Below are 13,564 nucleotides of genomic sequence, written 5' to 3' on the forward strand. Positions count from 1 at the left end.
GGCGGCCCTGGCGCCCGGCGAGGCCGCCGCGCCCCGGCTGGCTGCGCAGGGCCGCGCCGCGCTGCTGAGGGAGCGCTTTGCCCTGCCGCCACAGGAGCCGGCAGCGAAAACGTGCTGGATTATTTCCTGGGGTTGCACCGCATTAAAGCAAGAGATGGGGCAGAAATCTCCTGGTATCACGCAGCGAACAAAAAATCCCAGATGGAAGAAGCCGTAAAAAGTAAGCGTGAGTACGTGGGAAACTCTCCCAATTTGCGCCCGCCGTAGAGCACGCGGCGTTTCCCCGYGCTCGGTTAACCCGCGCCGAGGCGGCGTGGATGGCAGCGTCGCGCCCTCCCCGAGCGCAGGGCTGAAAGCCAGCCCGGGGCAGGGAGCCGGCTCTCCTCGCGCGCGCCGGGCGCCGACGCTGCGCCCCTCCGTCCGTCGAGGGCTGGCGGCGCGACGCCGGGGAACAGCGGCGATGCCTTTCGTTAGGCCGACTCGCTGGGGCTGGAGAGGACGCCGGGCGGCCGGGCATGGAGGCTGACTCCTAGGGCGGGTCAGCCGCGACCCTCCTCACCTGCCAGGAGCCCTGGTGAGGGGCCGCGGATTTAGTGCGCTCGAACTGAGCTTGTCTGCAACGCCGTTCAGCCTGCGTGTTTCCATAAGGACACAGAACGTCCTCAAGTCTTTCGTCCCCATCTGCTACAGATACCGGTATTTCCTTGTCRGGCCGCACTGAGCTCAGATCACGGTTCCCCGATACGCCCCTTCCTTGGCAGCAGTGATCCCGTCGTCCCTGTTCTTACCCGCCTGTTCTCGTGCTACGTCGGCCCTTCAGTGCTGCCGGTGCTGCTGTTCGCAGATCTGCTCCAGAAGGTTGGAAAAACGAAGTGATCGGATTAAAGCTCCATCCACCCATCCATCCATCCATCCATCCGCTGGATGAAGTTCAGCGTTGGTGCTGCTGAAAGGGCAGTGTGCTGTGAAGCGAACGTGCACGCAAAGAAGCCGCAGCCACGAGCTGGTTTTGCTCGTGGGGTTCCCTGTACAGCAGTAGCTGAAGTGTTTTTTCCCTAGAAGATAGTTGCTTCTATAGTAGCTCTCTAACAGTTAAGGATTTTGGTCTTACCTGACTAGATCATCTAGTTTTTCTAAAGATGGTTTGAGATACTGGAATGTTTCTTAGATTCTCCAAGATGATTTTATTACTACTTCCCCCTTCCTTCCTGGTTCATGATCATTAAAGCACTTCAAGTTGTTAGTGAGCAGTTTATTTCAGTGAATAGTAATTTGATGTATGTGACTATTGAGAGGATCGTAACTCACGTAATTTGTTTTCTACTGATAATATAATTATTATCTTTTATTGAATTTTAGTCTAAGTAACTGTACACCTCTGTATTCTCTGCAAAGCCTGTAGCACTGCCCAGGTTGTCAGATGCTTCTCACGATGGGAAGCTGTTTTCAAGAACTTACAGCATTCCTAAGGTTTCCCCCATTTTTCTTGTGTTTCAGCTAATGTTTTCTTGGCAGAACTTTGTAACTGGCTGGCTGACGTCCCTTTTAAAGTTTTGGCTCAGATGGGTTGGCCAATTTTGAGATTGAAAAAGGGGAAGATACAGTCTTTGCCAGTGTTGGCATTTTCTGATGACTTTTTCTCTAAAAGCTTTGGGATCTTACATTAAGAAGAAAAAGTTGAAATTTAGCATAAGAACAGTAGATTATCATTTTGGATTTTCATTTTGCTCTCTCTCAAAAACTACTGTGATTACTTTGACAAATGTGTCTTTAAAAATCATTTTTTGCTTGCTTGCAGATTTTTAAAGAGTTTAGTGAGTGAAGTATCTGAAGAAATACTTTCTCTGTTGCTTCACAAACAGCAGTGCGTTCTTTGTGTGTGATCTTTGTGGAGTAAGYGTGCACAGGCCAATGCAGAAAGACTTTCCTTGTAATTGTGATTCTGAAGCAGGCACTGGAACTGTTGGTTTTCCTTGTGTTAGCACATTTATTTTTTAAATAAACAGGTGCTGTTCACATGGTAGAAGCAGATATTCTTCTTCGTGATGACAAGGGAGGAAATGGTGACCCGATCATGGCTCATCCACCTGAAACAGATAGTGACAACACATTGCAGGAATGGCTAAAAGAGATTGTGAAGACAGACAAAGGCATCAAGCTGGATTTTAAGAGGTATATCAAAATGAATTTTGTATATACTTTGCATTCTTGCTAATTAACTATTTTACTGGTTGTGCTAAATATTTGTTGGTGACAGAGCAGATTTTTTTTAATACACAATTTAATATAACATACTTTACTGAAGAAAACATACAGTGAAATGTAATCGATGTTATTGAATACATTATGAGAATAAATGTTTAGTTTTAAGCAGTATGAACTGTTGGGGATATTATTTTCCACCAGAAGAGTATTTTTGAATCATGCTTTACTTTTAAGGGATGAAGTGAAGCTCTTGGTTCTAAAGCTTTAAGTTGCTTTGAACTACAAATAATGATTTTATATTCAATGAACTAGTTACTGAATTACTATATAGTAATTGTTGAGTATTATAGGAGGAGTTAATTTTAATCACACGTATTTCTATTATCTCATGCTTTTCATTCATTTTTTTGTTCAATTTGCCTGTGACTTTGCCCAGCAGAAACTATTTAAACTCCTTTTTTTGTCAGGTCAAGTGTATCGCAGGCTGAATTGTTTAAGCAGTTTGACTAAACTAATTCAGTAGTCCCTGAAATTGAGATTGGAAAAAAAAAATATTCACATGTGTTGAATGTTTCTTAATGTTTCCTTCGGTGARATGTGCCAATGTTTCTCTTTTAAGGAGAAGGAGGTTTAAATTTAGTAGAAATGGCTTTCTAAGTCAGGAATAGTTTGAAAGCTTATGTAATAGTAAATAGATCTACTTTTTAGGATTTTTTTCCCCCCTGTAAATGGAATTAAGCAGTGTCCATAATGGACGTGGACAATTTGTGACAGAAAATTTTGTGTAGTCTTCCGCTTTTGTTTTATCATGGAAGTATGGAGCTGGCTGATTCAACTGTAGGTGGACATGGATAAGCTACAGTTTGACTTGCAGCATCCTGTTTGATAAGCTGCAGAAAGCAATAAGATAAACTTAATAGCCCTTAGTTTGGACAGTCATATCCCAGTGAAAATTTCAATTAATTTAGCTCCATTTGGATGTAGTTTGGGGAAGGGAAGAGTGCATCAGGTTGTGGGGGAAGAGAAGCACACCATTACGCTTCTTCCTGACAATACTGACAATATTTTATGCCTTCTTACTGGTTCCTCTCATATGTTGAGTTATCAAGAAGGTTAAAAAAATGACAGCTAATTTGATGTTCTGTCATAATTAGTTTATGTTAGTGCAGATTAGTTTATTTCTTTTTCCCAGCTTAGTCTTTTATAAGAACTAAAACCAAATTCTACCTCTGGGTCCAGGATTTAGCTAATCTGAATGTCAGGTAGATGAATTCTTCAGAGAGTTACACATCTGCAGAGTAAAATAACTGTTACAACACAGCAGCTTTCCATAAAGCTGGCTTTAAGAGTTATATGAAGAGATTTCTATTTGATAACTCAATAATTGCCATCAGTATCAATTCAGTTTTAGTTAGGATACGTGTAGAAACCTTTTCCACAAACTGCTTTCTGGATTAGGATTTCCGTCTGTTCTCACATCTTGCAGTGAGGGGTCTTGCCCCCATCCTTCCATCTGGTTGAAAGTGAGCTTCTTCCTAGAACCCACACGAGGATTAATACTCAATAGATGTGCTTAGAAATTTTCTGTTAAAACTTCCAAAACTCTTTTCCGTGTTTTCAAAACAGTTTTTTTTTTAATGGGAAATATAATTGGCACTGAGCAAAGTTTTTCTTTTGGGGAAACTGAAATAGTAGTGCCTATCTGGAAAGCTTGTGTCAGTTTTCTGTTTGCACGAAGAAATTAGAGCTGAGAAACCGGAGAGTCGCTTTTAGGCTGCTTGGGGACTGAGCGCCCTGGGTCTCCTCTGCCCGGCAGCACGCAGAAGTCGCTGAGGTTTCTCGGTGTCATCCTCTCCGAAGGGAGGGGAGTGAAAATGTCAGGGCCTTCCAGGAAGGCTTCTGATGAAAAGCAAAATCCTGTTCCAGGACTGCRGAAGTTAATATTAATTTAGAAACATGAGCCAATGCCAGCATGAATTTTTATTTTCTCCAGAATGTTTGTTTTTAAAGAAAGGATTTATATTTCGTGATTTGCTCCAATATYAACAAATGCTTTGGAGTGTGTCTGTTCAAGAATTAAGTGTAATCCTTTGAATGTCTGATGTCATGCTGCATCATTGTCCTGTGGTGTACAATTTTTTCGGTATGGATTCTAATACAGAAAAGAAGTTTATTGCCTTTTGTATGCTGAAGTGTATGTATGTTGAAAGTGATTCTGTTTTTTGGCCTAAATCTTTAATTTAAATTTTGTAGGTTCAGCTGGAATTTTAACTGTGCTGTTACATAAGTGTTAATGGAAAATACACCTGAAAATCCTATGAGATTGCTTTGAAAAATTTGAAATGGGGTTCAAAGTGAGCTGTGATTTTCAAGTACAAACCTCTGCAACTCCTAACTTTAGCTTTATCTGCATATGCATGTACAATGTCTGGTTTTGGAACAGATGGAGAATCCACCCCCATGTTAAAAAGAGCTTCATCAGGGCTATGGAAATGCAAAAATTGATATGTTGTAAAACATGATTTGTGCCATTTGTCCTGTGTAATGTAATTACAATTTTCGTATTAAAGCTATGTGAAAATACAAGAAATATGGACAGGCTAAATCCCTTTACTGTTGTAGAATCTGTGGATGTCTGCCTGGATGGGGGAGGGAAAGGAGAAGTAGATTTTTTTTAATTTCATTGTAATTATTGTTTAAAATAATTAAAAAACTTGTTATTTTCCCATAAGGAGTTTCCAGCCAAGTGCAATGACTTAGAAAAGCTTTTAAAATAATATTGCATTATATGTGTCTAATCATATAAAAACATTTAAAAATTACAAGCACACAGTGCAAATGTATTTGAATGAGTAACACAGGATTTGATGTTCTTTTAGATAATATTTCTTTGAATGCCATTGCTGAAATAGTCAAGATTATGCCAAAAGTGCTTAAAAAGAAGTATTTTGTATATTTTCACTCTTATCTGCTTGACTGACCATCTAATCATATTTCCTCTTGTCTGGCTTTACATACAAGAATTAATGTATTCTGTAAATGGACTTCAGAGTCTCATTACAAAAATTGCYAGAATCATTTTAATATGGAGCGAGCAGTACAAACGCATTTTCCAAATGCTGTGCAATAAGAACATTGCTATAGTCTAGGGACTTCTTGTTTGTTTCAGGAGAAGCTGCTTGGGATTTTTTTCTTTTCACCTTATCAGATACTTGGTAGTAAAAAGGGGGGAAAAAAAGACATTTCACTGGCTTTGACTTTGTCAGTTTTCAAAAATTTGAGCTGTTCCATCTACAGACAACCTGAAAAATACTTAAGCCATTAATGTTAGCTCAAGCTATTATTTTTAACCTTTGGATATCAACTTCAGGGGAATATGTAAGTAGAAGAAACATTTAAATTCATGATAGAGTGTGTGACTTCATGGTTTCTTCAGCTCAGTGGCTTAATCTAAACTATTAATATTAGTCAGAGCCTATTGTRGCTTCCTTTATTAAAATCTATCTCAAGCTTTCTAGTTAAAAAAAAAAAAAAAAAAGTCACAAATCAGAAGAGCCACAAGATACAATTCTCTAAGTAGAATTGTATTCAGAAGTTAGAGCTTTATGTTGCAGTATCTCAGTGACATTTTCCAAGTATGAGAAGTCCTTCTTCTTAGATACACAGGCCCTTCTGAGTACATTGTATCCATCAGTCAAGTAGTTCATTTAACTTTTGTCTCTTGCATTTCATAGGTGGTAGCAACCAGTTTAAGCATATCTGAAGTCAAAGCTGTTCCAAAGGCCTGTAGTGGTAATGTTCTGGACCRCGTGTTTTCTGAGACGCAGCTCCTGAAAACAGAGCCAGCGTTTCCGTGATTGGGGTGCTTGTGCTGGAGTCAGAGGGTCAGTCTGGTGAATGTGACTTCTGGACATAAAGGGTCAAGAAAAGCACCTTGTTTGTGCCCCAAATAGGCTGCGCTGAAATAACTTACCAGGAAAGTTAACCCAGTGCTGTCCACTGCTCTGGAGCAGCCTGTATTGGGCAGCAGGGAAATGTGAGTCTTATGCCTTACTTTACCCAGCAGTTATAGTCAGCTTATGGTAGAAATTTGCCCGGCATTTGGCCAAATGCTCTCTGGCTTACTGAGGTGGTTTATTTAGTGTATTCATCTGTACGCATGCTATACTTCTTGTGTTATTAATCTGAGAAATGCATCTTAGTGGTTGTGTGTTGTTGGTACAGTCTAGAAGCTGTGAGGCCTTCTTTGGAGCTTCTTGAACGTGTGAAGCGGYATTTGAGACGACCTGTTTGGATCAATGCAGATATTCTACCAGGACCTAATGGAAACAGTGCTGTAGTGGATGCAAAAGGATTCCTTGATGCTGTCACTTCATTCTTCCCAGATGTAACCTTATCACTGGGATGGTCAACTGGCTGGCACCCTGAAAAACCCAATAAAGGTAAAGATGGAAAATATAATACTTATACTGCATAGCCAATTCTTTTCAAATTCCTTTCAGAATTGATTCAAAATAAATTATATGCATTTTGTCAGTTTGATAGTAATTATAAAAAGAATTATTTTCTTTTTGGTGGATATTTGATAATGTATGTTACATAGCAGTTAGTGTTTAATTGAAATGGAACAGAGCTATATAAAGATCGGATATTTTTATTGTTTAACTCATTCTCACATATTGAGGAATTTACTGGGCCAAATCATTTGAGCCCTGTTTCAGGTAGGCTGCTCCCTGAATTACAGCAAGTTAATTGGAATTCTGGCACATTTCCTGAAGAAAAATAGCATAGTAACTGGTAATTTAAAACCTATCAAAGTGCTTTTGCATTAGGTGACTAAAATCAAATTGTACATCAACATTTTTAATATTTTGTTTCTACTGAAATTTTTTCCTCCCAAATTTCCAAGTTATTGATCTGTTAGTAATTTTCTAAAATGTCAATTTTGAAAATCTAATTGCAGTTTCTTACTGTTAGTCCTTAACTAGAATTTAGATCCTGAACATATGATCACTATTTTAAGAATCTCTTTCAGAGATATTATCATAGAATCATAGAATGGTAAGGTTGGAAGGGACCTCTGGAGATCACCTAGTCCAGCCCTGAGGGGGCCCAGCACACATGCATTTGTGTGCATTAGCATAGTCCCCATTGAAAGTACCTGTGACTACAGCAATAAAATTGGACACCTTTCCAAACTGGTAAGTAGCCATTAGCAAGATTTAGTATTATGTTAATCATGATTTTGTTATATGGTATACARTAATTTTATTAAACAATAAAATACTTTCTCCATAATATTTTGACTACAGTAAAAAGTTGCTAGAAATATGCATTGGAAGTACTCTACTAAGTAATCGTTTTAATAGAATTGGTAATTTTATTTTGATTTTAAATTTCAGCTTCTGTTACTGCTATGTAAGCCTATACTGCAAAATGCAAGAGAAACAGCTCGTTTGATGGATTATAACTCCAAGCTGCTGTCTGTCCAGCAAAATCTTTTTTACAATTTGGTGCTTTTTAGTCTGTTCACTCACTATGTTGTATATGATTAATCCAGAAAAAATAATTAACTGCCATTATTGCAGTTAAGATTTTCATAGCCAGTAGAAATAAGAGCAGTTAAATATAATTTCGTCTAGTTCTAGTGCTTGTAAAAATCTTAAAAGCTGACACTTAAAGTGTTTTAGATCGCTTGCTTTTAGCATTTTTAAATAGAAAACATTTTATCTGCTTCATTTTTATATAACTTTGTTCTTTATTGCATTCATTCTGAAATCCTTTCTTCTTTTTCTTTTTACCCAAAGCATCACTGTTTTAAGGGCTTTTTTTTTGTTTTTAGTCAAGTTAAAGCTAGTCTGTATTGAAGTCAAGTTTTTTTTTAGAGTGCAAGCAACAATGTAATTCCCTGAATGTTTTTAAAAAAACACACTCTCTAGCTGTGTTGAAAATAATGCTTTAGTTACTGGAAATAAAGATTTTCAAAATAAAATTTCTCTTTCCTTGTTAGTATTGCTTTTTTCTGTGGAATGTTGACATTTCTTGTTTATAATCATTTGGCAATATCACTTTTAGAATTACCTGATTCGCAACACTCACATTTGCTTATGTTTTATCTTAAAATGTAACTGTTCTACAGAACATTGTGTCCTTTCTCTGATAGAAAATGTATTTGTGAATAATTCTTTTTAATCGATGGTCTTTGTTATAGGCTATGACTGGATGATGGTGAAAGAAATGGCTCAGATATGCAATACTCTTTCTCAGCCTGTAACTTTCCCTGTAAGAGCGGCATTCGTACTGCAGTCGATACCTGAGCTATGCTGGTTATTACAGCAGTCAGATAGGTAAGTTTGGGGGAAGGGGGGTTATTTTTAGCAATTTTATTATAAAGGCACACATTCGTTAATATGAAATATAGACACATTTCTGTGTACACATTCATCCCAGGTATGTTGAAAATATTTTTTCCTTTTTTATTTCTTGAATTCCTTAATTTCTTTCGCTTTTAAATTGCTTTGTGTATAGAAGTGACTATTCATTTCTGTAAAATATTAAATTCAAAAAAGTTATTTTAAAATTACTTGATAGGTATTGATTCTTGTATAGGTTTGTAATCCAGTTCCATTACAAACATTTCATAAGACTAATRTAGTGAAATAGACCAAGGACTTTTTTGCATTTTGGACTTAATTTGACTTAAATACTTATATTTTAAATACTTAGTGTTTATAGTTAATGTAATAATGTGACTTAAAAACATCAAAGATGTGATTTCTGATTTGGATGTTAATGAGTTTGCTAGGAAACTGTTGAATATTGTTTAGGTACTTGAATACATTCTGTGGTTTCCAAAATGCATTCCAAAAAGTTTCTCTTTTAAAAAGGCTTTCACAAGCCCATAATAATTTCCTAGGAAAATTATATTTATATGTATAAAAGAATGAGAAGAAAACCTTCACACGTTATAATTTACTCATCTTTATAATCTGCTTTATATTCTGCTTATCTAGACTCTATTAAAGTTGTTCCTCAAGCACTCTCAAGGTGCTCGGTCAAAGCCCAAGACAGAAACTTCAAGACAGTCACTTGTCAGAAAAATGTTTAAGTAATTAGAGACAATAGAAAGAGTACATATGTAAAATACTGCTTTTCTCATGTACGCTGTAGAACTGATAGAGAAATTATGATGAAACATTTTAAACTTTGGAAATTTCATTTCAAAACATTTTTATGTTGAGAATAGATTTTGTTAATTGTGCCCTTCTCAAATACTTTCTCATAAAATATTAAGATTTTGTCTTTTCCTCAGAATAAAAATCCCAATTCTTCAGCTGTAAGATTAGAAGATAGAAATTAGTGAGCCAGTTTTGCTGACATACAAGTAAATTCTGGTTTACTTGGACTTTAAATTAATCCAGTTTTAAGCAAAGAAAGGATACGAAAATAAAGTATTTGTCATGGGGACATTGGAGTGAATATTGTTCTTAAACTTCAAACAAAGGTTTGAAGTACTTCAACGTTTTGGAAAAGTTACTATAAAACTTGTGTAATTAATGAGAAGAGAATAGATCAGGTGGTCAGTATGGAAGATGCATCCAGTTAATCAGGTGACATCACTACACTTTGCAGTGATAATATCACATGTAACTGAGGTTGTTTTATGTGGTCTGCTATAATGCTCTGCTTATAATTATTCATTATGTTGCTAAACTTTAAATGCCCAGTTGGAAATTTCTTTGCTGGATGTCTGCCTAGGATTTTTTTCCTTGCTAGGTTTAGCAGAAAAGTKCACATAAGGAGCTGGCTAGGCATAAATGGTGTTGGAGAGGCGGAGATTGTCCATGTTAAAAAAATTTGCAGTTTCTACTTGGGAAGTTCTAGCATGTTTAGCTTTAGGAAGAAAACTTAAAATTTGACTAGAGCCAAATTGTGTGACTTATCTCTATAACAAGAAAAAACCTCACCCAAATGTGGCCACGGAAGAGTTCTGCAAATTTTAGTTTGCATGTGTCAAGTAGGTTTATTTAGAGGCTGGCAGTCTCTTAACCTAGTYTGTACTGAGCATTCTGTAGGCAAACTGGAAAGTGTTTGAACACGTCAATTTTTGAAGTAGCATTTTGATCCAGCAGTTGCTTTTCCCAGTAACGTGAAGTCACTGTGGTAACAAGAGTGGAGAGACTCTTCTATACTGCTAGGGCTCTTGTAGCAAGGAGACAGAGTGGAGGARGGCTGCTGGAGGGAATGTAGAGGACTGAGGAAGCAGGGACATATAAAAGTCTGATTCTGGTAGTTCATAAACTTTGGTTGCTTAACATTGAAATGCAAAGGAGATTAAATTTGGTATGTAATTACCAAATCACCAAAATTAAGACACTATCCCAACTATTTTTAGAGACTTACTAGTGCTTTGTCTTTCTGTCTTATATACCTTAAGATGAGATAATTGTGTATCAGTTTAAATTCTTTTTTCTTTTTTATATAGATACAGCCTCACTGTTTGGACAGGAAAGCAAGATGAGTATTCTGTAGAAGATTTGCTTCATACACGAGAAAACTTTGATAAAAGTAGGGTCTATTATGATATCTTAGAACCACAAAACTCTGAATTCAAAAAAGCCATAGGAATAGAATTCTAAATRTGATGCCAGGAAACTCTGACCATATAATACTTAACCTCTTTAATGTGAATGTTTCTTGTTCAAGGAAATGCATTTTCTTCCCTAAATACTTGTATAAAAAATATCCATGGATAATGAAGGGTTTTTTTTATAACATTTTATTTAAAGGCTTTTCAAGTAGAAATATAACACCTTCTTTAACAGGTCAAAATTGTTATTTACTCATCATATGCATGTTACCTCTCCTTCATCTTCCAGTAGCATGTAGTACCAATTACCCATGTTCCCTAAATGTTCTTGCATGTTGCAAGATGTTGCAAGTACATGAAGAGAAGCATGTCCCCAGATGATACCTGTGAGCCAAGGTAATTTACTGCCGATTGCTTTTTTGTAAGCCAAAGTCTGTGGGACACTAGATCTCTACCAAAGACTTTATTTCTACCCTTGTACTGAAGGACAAACAGGGAAACGAGACTGTAGTGAGTACAGAACAATGCATTTCTGAAGGAGTTACTTTTTAGCTCATCTTGATATACTCCATTTTTAGTGTTATTAGGCACTAAAGTATATGAATAGAAGTATATGAATAAAAGAATTTACTTTTGAGGGGCATAAAGGAAATAACTTTAGGAGACATTGCTGTAGCAATATTCATTTACTGAATGCAAAGATGTCATTAAATAGCACTGAGTTCTTGCATTATGCTTTCTAAACACTTAAGTAGTTCTAGGTTTAGTCTAGATTTCTTTTCAAGATATTGCTGACTATTCAGAAACAACAACTCCCTAGCCATCCTTTTAATTTTAATAGATATAAAAGCAAGAGTATCTCCTTGTCCTTTTGTTACACAATTTATATAAGGGTTTAGGACTGGAATGGACTCCTAGATCAGGTTATGCTCCTTGCTGTTGCAGGTACTTATATGTRTTGATTTAACAGATTTCCTCTAAAGGTTTTTTAAGCCTTTTTGCTTCCACACTGGCAGTCTTTTCTACTGTTTAGAAACCCTTTCCCACTTCGCAATTCCCATCTGAAGGATTAGGAATTGTTAAAACTGATTACATTATTAAGTAGAAAACACTATCAGTAATTACCAAAAGTATTTTCAAGGGTACAGACATCATGGAGGAATTATCATTAGACTAGTACATGTGGATATGAATAAACAGGGATATTTGGATAGAATTAATAAGACATGATCTGTGTAACCAGAAAAATTAATAAGGTAACAAGACACCTAATTGGGTTAGACAAAATGTTAACTATAAATTTTGTGAAGCATTCTTGTAATGAAGTGTTTGTCTTCATGGTGAGTTTCGTTATTCTACATGGATTATCCTATGTATCTGAATTTCTGCATGTATCTTCTTTTTACCCATGTAAAAGTAAGTAATTATGTTAAGTTTCCTGTGAAGTGGTTTGTTTTGTTTAGGATTTGTTCTGATTTGCACATAGGTAAATAGATTTGAATTTGTTTCTCTGTTTTCATGCAAGTCTTGATATAAATGCTTTCCTTGTAAAATCAAATGTGTTAACCTGGGGGCTGGCAATGAAATAATAAAGGTGAGATGAAAGCTGGTTATTTATTCTATTGGAAATGGGTATCTATGAAAGTAGATCTGTTGGCCTAGCCATTGCTCTCTCTTTTTTCTTGTGTCCTTGTACTTAGCGTTTTGTTTAGGCGTTGTAAGTTCTATGTCTTCTTTGTGGAGTCATTTTCTTTAACAGTGTTGTTTCATGTCTGGTGACACTTTCAGTCAGATTTTTAGACTTGCTTGTCCTTGTTACGTGGACAAATTTGGTTGACTTTAATGGAACTATACATCATTTATAGACTGTTTTAACAGTTGTGTTCAAACTCCAAAAGGACTTCCAGGTGAGTTAATAGATTAATAAACCATTTCTGATTTACTGCAAGCGTAATTCAGTCTTTTTATTTTTTTTGTGAATCTGATGGAACTTAACTCAGTAGGTAATAAAACAAGTTGCAGAAGAAAGCTGACATCATTAGTCTTGCATAAATACTGAATAATAACCTGCAATAAAATGCAAGTATAATGATGAAAGCAATTTTTTTTTGAGATTTGTATAATTTAAGTTAGCTGTGAAATCAAAGAAGGTGCTCCCAAACACACTTAAAAAAAAATAGTTCTCCCCCTCTTTATCTTCAGCATTTAGCTGAAGAATTTTTCTGTTTTGGTCTTCTCCAAATGTAAAAAGTAGTCTTTTTTTCATACTGAATTAAAACCTTCTACGTTTTATTTAGCATCCAACTATCTGTGATCAGGCCCTTTGCTAATGTTACTACAGATATATTTCTGTACTGTTCAAGCCCAAGCACTGTACAACGTTCACTTGTGGTTTTTATTGCACTGTGTTTGGAGACTAAAGAATTTGATTCCAGCACATGATGCATGTTATCTTTTTCATATCAGTAGTGATTGTGCACCAGCCCCAGAAAGCTGTATTTGAACCTTGCAGTTCCGCTTGTACAGAATCAGATTTACATAAACCTTCACTTCCAGAACCTACTTTCAGGAATTTCTGTCACTTGTCATTGAAAAGACAGAGATGATGAATTATGCAGGTAGTTTTATAACACATTTAATAACTTGGTGGCCTGGTCCTTTCTTTAAACAGAATTATAGAAATAACTGTATTGTGGAATTCAAAATGTTCAGGTTGGTTTCTGTTCTGTTTTTGAAAGAAAGAATAAATCTGGGAAGAACCTATTAGAG

General features: G+C 36.5%; 1 protein-coding gene across 1 annotated transcript; it reads left to right on the forward strand.

The window, feature by feature from the left end:
* Positions 1 to 112: 112 nt before the first annotated feature.
* FAM151B (family with sequence similarity 151 member B) lies at positions 113 to 12,743 on the forward strand. Its single transcript, XM_085321995.1, has 5 exons — positions 113 to 220; positions 2,007 to 2,172; positions 6,430 to 6,647; positions 8,417 to 8,552; positions 10,691 to 12,743. The coding sequence occupies exons 1-5, from the start codon at positions 202 to 204 to the stop codon at positions 10,842 to 10,844; spliced, it is 693 nt and encodes a 230-aa protein (XP_085178121.1). The 5' UTR covers positions 113 to 201; the 3' UTR covers positions 10,845 to 12,743.
* Positions 12,744 to 13,564: the final 821 nt, after the last annotated feature.

Source organism: Rhea americana, unplaced genomic scaffold (genome assembly GCF_003343005.1).
Source record: "Rhea americana isolate MKP2758 unplaced genomic scaffold, rheAme1 scaffold_74, whole genome shotgun sequence".
NCBI classification, from domain to species: domain Eukaryota; kingdom Metazoa; phylum Chordata; class Aves; order Rheiformes; family Rheidae; genus Rhea; species Rhea americana.